Below are 7534 nucleotides of genomic sequence, written 5' to 3' on the forward strand. Positions count from 1 at the left end.
GTGATCTGTGAACATGTTTGAAGCTCTTCATCTTCATCATTAGATTGTTCACATGATCATAATTCAATATCTAAAGAGTTTTTCCCCTTTCTCTCATCGATCCCATGATCATAGAGTACTATCATATTTGAAACCTATGTTTGTAACCCAAATGTGCGTGCGCGAGAGAGAGAGAGAGAGAGAGAGAGAGAGAGAGAGAGAGAGAGAGAGAGAGAGAGAGAGAGAGAGAGGAGGGGAGAGAGAGAGATGAGTTTGGGTGAAAGAGGGGGCAAATCGACTGCGATTGAAAGGGTTGAGATCGAGAGACAGAAAAATAAGATTTAGAATGATCTAGAAGAGAGGGAGAGCGAGAGAGTGAAATGAGAATCCTAATTGTAAAACAGGGTAGTCAAACACATATGGGGAAATGGGCAGGTATATATTCCCAACCCATTCTAGATGGATATTTAAATTATACAATGTATCCGGCTCAACGAGTAAGGAAATGAAAAAATTCCATATATTTCGGATTTGGTTTTCATGGATTTTTATTGGATAGAATATCTATTGCCATTATCTATCATTAAACTTGACTCTATCCAATCAATATTCTCAGGCAGGCTTGGTTTGAAAAGTGGGTTGGCTTTTTGATTTTTTTGACTATCTTAACTTGGGCTAAAAAGTTTAGTTTGAGAAAAACTTTTTGATTTTTTGGTTTTTTTAATTTTTTTTGTGAGAGAAGAGTGTAATAATTATGAATTGAATGTAATTTTTTATTTTTTGTAACTAAAATAGTCACTTTAACCCTTCCCAAACAATGTCTCAAATCATTTATGTTAAAATTAGATTGGAATAAGTATAATCGGGTCGGGAATTTTGCCATCTAACTGGATCAAACCCGGATTCCGACCCGGCGGAATTGACAGTTTATGCTGTTTCCAAAGCGGATAAGATTACTAAAACACAGATCCCTTAACACACCAAACCCTAACCCCCGCATCACTCACTTTCCTTCTTCTACTAACACCAAACCCTAACCCCCGCATCACTCACTTTCCTTCTTCTACTCACACTTCTCACTTGTCACAACCGACCTCTGATCGAAAATGGGTTTCAAACCCTAATCTCCAAAATTTTCATTTTCCCCATTTTTTTTCCCCTTTTCTTTCGGCGTGAGAACTTTTGATCTACAATTTTGGCAATGGTTCGAAGGGATATAGATCTGTAGAACTTGACGATGCTTGTTGGATTGTCTTCGGATCTTCTTCGAATTTGTTCTACTCTTTTGGACGACGAGCTTGTGATCTTTGATTGGTAGATATGTGGCTTGTTGGTGAAAAAGGCTTTTTGTTGCTTTTCACATTGTTTTGAGTGTAACTTGATCTGATTATGTTCCACTTTCCATCAAAGCTTGCACCTTTGGATTTCAAAGCTTCTTCATCAATGGTTATTAGCTTCTGTTTATGGATAAACATGTAAATTGAAGTGTATTTGAATGTGGGTTGGAAGGTTTGGATTGTTGTAGATAAACTGTTTGATGTAAAGACTGAAAAAGAAAGTATTAAGATGTCCTTTAAGAGTATAATTCAGGACGTGAAGGGTGAATTGGGAAGCATTTCTAGAAAAGGGTTTGATGTGAAATTTGGGTATGGGTTGAAGTCGAGGTCGCTCCGGGTGGTTCAGGATAGTTCGGTGGTGGTGGTTGATGCTTTGAAGCAGAGTCGTTGGGCAAATATGCCTCCCGAGCTTTTAAGGGATGTCTTGATGAGGATCGAGGCTTCGGAGTTTACTTGGCCTCCTAGGAAGAATGTGGTTGCTTGTGCTGGTGTTTGTAGGAGTTGGAGACAAATCATGAAGGAAATTGTGAAAACCTTGCAAGTTTCGGGGAAATTGACATTCCCAATATCCTTGAAGCAGGTCAATTATATGAACCTAAGGAATCTCTATTATATATATGCCAATTGAGTCACTGTTTCTGTCTTATGCTCATATATTGTTTGGTTTCATATGGTGTTTAGTGTGTTTTCCATAATTTAGCTTTAATGTTTGTTCTGTCCATTTATCGATGCCCTTTTTTCTTGTCATGTCTTCTACTTATTTAAGAAAGTCCTGTCATCATTCAGGAACTAAATTTTCCTGGTAGTACTAGTTGTAATAGGGGATTTGAATTTAGTAATCACTTTTAAATGAATTGTTTGTTGTCGGAACTTGGATAGGAGAATTAGTTTGGTTCATGTCTGACTTGCTGCTGGTAGGTAACTTGACTTTGTCAATTTGTAATGAGGCTTGTGTGATTCCAAATCTGGGAAAATATGCATACCTCGTCTTCTTAGCTAGAAGTAGGACTGGGCTGGGAATCACCTTTCGTTTCAGTGGAATGGAAGAGATTGGGTTTACTTGCTTCTACATTTTGAATGATAATTAGTTTTTCCAGGACCATCTTATTTCTAGTGTGGATTGTTTACTTTGATTCCTCATTTTTTATTTTGTTGAGAGCTGCATGATGTGCATTAAATTTGGAGATGTTTGAATTGAAGCTTAATTAAGATCTGTCTCTCTAAGAAAACTTTGTTTACTAAAGTTGTTGGATAATTCATAATTCCTTTTTTGGGATTCTAGTCATCAAACCATTTGCTAATTTTATATTCTAGCTTATACTAAAATTCCTTATGTTTATACCCTCTTTCTGCAGCCCGGTCCAAGGGACTCTCTTGTTCAGTGTTATATAAAACGCAATCGTAGCACCCAGACATATCACCTTTACCTCAGTGTAAATCAAGGTGACTAACTCAATATTTGTTTCAGTCTCTTAATTCTTGCGTTTCTCTTACTGGTGTTTGTGTACTTTGTTTTTTCTTTTATTGTTGATACCTGCAATAATTTTGTTTGTTGGAACTAATTTATTAGTGAGGTTAGGATATATTAGAGGCTGAGGTTTCTTCATTCATAATTTTCAAGCTGAATGTTTTGGAAAAAAGATAGGGCTTGTTCTGTTTTTAAGCCGCGGGTTCTAATTTTTGTCTTTCCTTGTTTTTGTCTGATTTATGGACAGCTTCAAGTGATGATGGGAAGTTCCTTCTAGCTGCACGCAAGTGTCGGCGTCCGACATGCACAGACTACATCATCTCTTTAAATCCTGATGACGTATCAAAGGGGAGCAGCACCTACATTGGGAAGCTGAGGTAAGATCTAGTATATGGCATCGGTGCTTCTTAATTGTATTGTAGCCTAAACTGTCAATCACATTTTCCTTTCTGACAGATCAAACTTTCTGGGGACTAAGTTCACAATCTATGATGCACAGCCTCCCAGTGCTGGAGCCAAAGTTGCTAAATGTCGTTCAACCAGACTTGTTGGAATGAAACAAGTCTCCCCCAAATTCCCTGCTGGGAACTATCATGTAGCCCACATTTCATATGAGTTGAATGTCTTGGGTTCCAGGTAATAAATTCTCGAAACACTAACCTCTTCTTTTAAGGAAAAGACATGTTTGTTAGGACTCATTGTTGTTGTGAAGAAATTAAATGCTCTGTGATTAAGAGCTAGTGAGGGGTTGTCATTGTTAAATTCCAATAGTAATTTTATACCCTCTAACAATGAGTGTCACTCACTGTTATGTTCATATGCTTACTAATAAAAATTGACATATTGCGGAAAACAGGGGACCAAGGAGGATGAACTGTGTCATGGATGCCATCCCTGCTTCAGCTATTGAGCCAGAGGGAGTGGCCCCCACACAAACTGAATTCCTGCTTAGCCATATGGATTCCTTTCCATCGCTTCCGTTTTTTAGATCAAAATCAACTCGCATGGAGAATTTCCAATCTGGACCTTTGTCCACCCAGAAAGATGGGATGCTAGTCTTGAAGAATAAGGCTCCTAGATGGCATGAACAACTCCAGTGCTGGTGTTTGAACTTCAATGGGCGGGTGACAGTTGCATCAGTGAAGAATTTTCAGCTGGTTGCCTCTGTGGAGGATGGAGCTGCTGGGCAAGAGCAGGAAAATGTCATTCTACAGTTTGGGAAGGTGGGAAAGGATGTGTTCACCATGGATTATCAGTATCCAATCTCAGCATTCCAAGCATTTGCAATCTGCCTCAGTAGCTTCGACACCAAGATTGCTTGTGAATGACTGGCATACAGGTTTGGTGCTCTCTCTTCCTGTCAAAGCTATATCATCCTTGGTCGTAAATTCTTCAATTCTTATAATAATGACCCTGAGCTCCTTTGTTCAGTCCAGAACCATAGACTTGAAAAACATCTTAGTGGTATAACCTTTCTCGAATGCTAATATGCTAAAATGATGAGTTAAATCAAGTTTTACTAAAAATATTACTATTGAATAAACATATAATTTCCAATTTTGAGTTATATAGTATATCAATTTTTTAACTCGCATTTCTATGATATGATTTCTGAAGGGTTTTTAAAATTTGCAAATAGTTTTCAAGAACTTCCTCGTGTTGTTTATTGAAATATCTTAAATCATTCTCCTAGGATGTTTTTTAAAATGTTGCGAAGGCATTTTTTATATTTGCTACAATTTGCTAAAAAATATTTGTGAAAATTCCATTTATGTTTCCAAGTGGTTTATGTAGATTTTCTTTCCAATTTCCATTTAGTTTATTTGGAGTTTCCTTCAACATTTTCCAAAAAGAAAATGAAGTATCCGGTGGACCAGAACATTTTCCCAAAATTTTAAGAAGCATCATACCTGTATGAGAACCGTGTTGTCTGTTGTCAAATGAAGTTTCCTGGTGACTATGTTCTCAGTTCCCACCCACAAAATATATATTTAGGTTTATTTCTATACTATAGCCTGCATCCTAACTTTTTGATTAAGATCATCACTGGTGCTGTATGACATCTTGATTTTCAAGCTATTAAATTTTTTTCAATTACATGGCAGGTGTTGCCATTTATGGAAGTTCTTTTGGAAGGCAATTGTGTGCTGTGGTATGTGGGTACAGTGCTACGAAGCTTCCGGGGTCTGGGAGACTTGCATTTCTTCCTTTGATTGCTGTGTGAATAGTTGGTTTTCTTCTCTCTCCATTTTTTCCCCTTATGCCCTGTACATAAGAATTGATCGTATCATGAGTGAAACATGGCTGATCTTTTTTATTCTCTTGTAGAATATGCTTTAACCCCGTTATTTTCTGAGAATTTGATGCCTAAATTGTGCTTGGAGTTTGCTGGTAGTGTACCACACCGGCGCCTTTGTTTAATTTAATATTGTGTCTTCTCTCGTTGCTTCAATGGGAGAACTGTATCCCCTCCCTTAAATCAGGATTGTCTGTATCACATGCAAAATATAGCATACCTGGTCATTTGATTCTCTTGTAGACAATTATTTTTTTATGAGAATTCAATGACTGAATTGTTTGTTTTGAGTTTGCTGCTAGAGAGTTGCACACAAGAGGCTTTGTTAATTTAATTCTGTGTCTGCTCTCCTGTTTTTATCATGGTATTTTTGGTTGCTGGTTTTTGGTGTTGTTTTGTGAAATCTCATGAAAATTTTATTTTGTTTCCCCTAGAATTTAATTTGTTGTTCACACGAATCACACATATTCTGTTTGTCATAGGATTTAGGATTTAGTGGGTTGGCAATTCTTATAGGCAAAATGTGTGCAAGGTGTCTAGGTCTGGGTATATAGTTACGAGTGCTCAAGTTCTGAAGATTGAAGATGTCTAGCGACAATGCAAAACATGCTCCAATCTAATTTTAGGTATAAATGGATGAGCACATTGCAAAGTTTAGGACATCCTTTCTGGTCAATTGAAATATATCTACTTGTATAAAAGGACGACAATTTTTTCAGTTCTTTCATAGATATGGGATGGCCTTTGTAAAGTTAACCAAATTGCTCCAGAATTTCAGGCAATGAGCAATAATGTTTGTGATATGAAGGACGACAATTTGTGCCGTGGTGTTCCAGTCTCTACCTTATCTTTAGAAGTATGTGCTCCATCCTAGAGGTTAGTCAAGTAGAAATCCCAAAGGACAATTTGATTTTGGATGTGAGAAAATGATCATATTCAATATTTCACTGCCACGTGACAGAGAAGACAATGTGAGTCAAGGTGAAATCCCGCAGGACAATTTGATTTTTTTGGTGATAAATAATGAGTTTTATTGCAAAGCATCAAGCTGATGCAAGACGATCACTTATATCATCCAAAAAATCTAAGAAAGAAAAAAGATTCAGCTTAACTTTACACTCCAATCAACTATACAAGGTAACTAAGAACCGACCCTCCAACCAAGCCACCGATTGCTGGTTGTCCTGGAAAAATCTCCTGTTTCTTTCCAGCCAAACCAACCACATCAAACAAAAAGGCACCAAAGCCCACACTCGTTGCTGACTCTGGCCAACCTGAGCCCCCCTCCAACTCCACAACATATCCACCACCCCCTTTAGCTGCACCCACGAAATTCCAAAAAGAGAACAAGCCAACCCCAAAGTCGGGAGGTAATAGAACAATGGAGGAATAAATAGTCAACTGACTTCGCAGCAGCACAACACATGCAACAACGGTTGACTAACACGTGCCTTCAACAAACCAGATTATCAATGGTAAGATTACGACCTAAAGCAGCCGTCCATAAAAAGAAAACCACCTTAGAAGGCACACGAGGCACCCAAATACTCCTCCAAGGAAATGCACCACCCACTACCCCCACCGAACTCCGATAAAAGGACCGAACCAAGAACAGACCTTTAGTTCCCACCACACTCCAAACCAACACATTTTCCCTCCTACCCGATAGACCCAACCCATATAGGAAACTGAACAACTCCCTCAATTGATCCATTTCCCAATCCTGAACTTCATGCCGAAGCTGAATATCCCAAACCACCACCGCTCCACCCCCCAAATAAGATGCTACCGTTGCCTCGTAGTCCTTTGCAATGCCAAAGATCAAAGGGAAGCACACCTCTAATACCATCTCCCCACACTACCTATCTTTCCAGAATCGAACCGTCTCCCCAGTCCCTTCAGAAAAATGTACCCTCTCAAGAAACTCCCCTTTTCCCAAGCAAATACCTTTCCACAAGCCCCTCCCATGAGACCCCATCACCTTCTCTGACCTTCAATCCCCTGTAACCACCCCAAACTTAGAAGCCACCACCCGACGCCATAAGCGATCCCATTCTCTAACAAACCGCCACAACCACTTCCCTAACAACGCTCGATTAAACTGCACCACACTTCGCACCCCCAAACCGCCCACCTCCTTAGGTTGGCAAATCCGTCTCCAATCAACCAAGTGATATTTAAAATCTTCTCCTCCATCTCCCCACAGAAAGTCCCTCTGAAGTTTCTGTAGACGAGCAACCACAGATGCAAGAATAACATGCAAAGACATAAAGTAGGTCGGAATACTGCTCAACACACTCTTAATCAATGTTAACATTCCCCCTTTCGATAAGTATTGTTGTTTCCATCCAGCCAAACAACGTTGAACCCGTTCCACCACTCTATCCCAAACCCCTGTCGCCTTGAAGGTAGCACCCAACAGCAATCCCAAGTAAGTCATTGGTAAAGTTGCTA

General features: G+C 39.0%; 1 protein-coding gene across 1 annotated transcript; it reads left to right on the forward strand.

Annotated features, from left to right (window-relative positions):
• Positions 1 to 864: 864 nt before the first annotated feature.
• TLP3 (tubby like protein 3) lies at positions 865 to 5370 on the forward strand. The gene is made up of 6 exons (XM_028244016.2): positions 865 to 1896; positions 2672 to 2759; positions 3032 to 3161; positions 3241 to 3420; positions 3641 to 4123; positions 4890 to 5370. The coding sequence occupies exons 1-5, from the start codon at positions 1546 to 1548 to the stop codon at positions 4110 to 4112; spliced, it is 1221 nt and encodes a 406-aa protein (XP_028099817.1). The 5' UTR covers positions 865 to 1545; the 3' UTR covers positions 4113 to 4123; positions 4890 to 5370.
• The last annotated feature ends 2164 nt before the right edge of the window (positions 5371 to 7534 follow it).

Source organism: Camellia sinensis, chromosome 12, assembly GCF_055761805.1.
Source record: "Camellia sinensis isolate YWXY chromosome 12, ASM5576180v1, whole genome shotgun sequence".
NCBI classification, from domain to species: domain Eukaryota; kingdom Viridiplantae; phylum Streptophyta; class Magnoliopsida; order Ericales; family Theaceae; genus Camellia; species Camellia sinensis.

Coding starts and splice junctions, on each gene's coding strand:
- TLP3 (XM_028244016.2), top strand. CDS start 1,546: ATGTCCTTTAAGAGTATAATTCAGGACGTGAAGGGTGAATTGGGAAGC. Junction 1,897..2,671: donor TCCCAATATCCTTGAAGCAG/GTCAATTATATG, acceptor CTCTTTCTGCAG/CCCGGTCCAAGGGACTCTCT. Junction 3,162..3,240: donor ACCTACATTGGGAAGCTGAG/GTAAGATCTAGT, acceptor CCTTTCTGACAG/ATCAAACTTTCTGGGGACTA.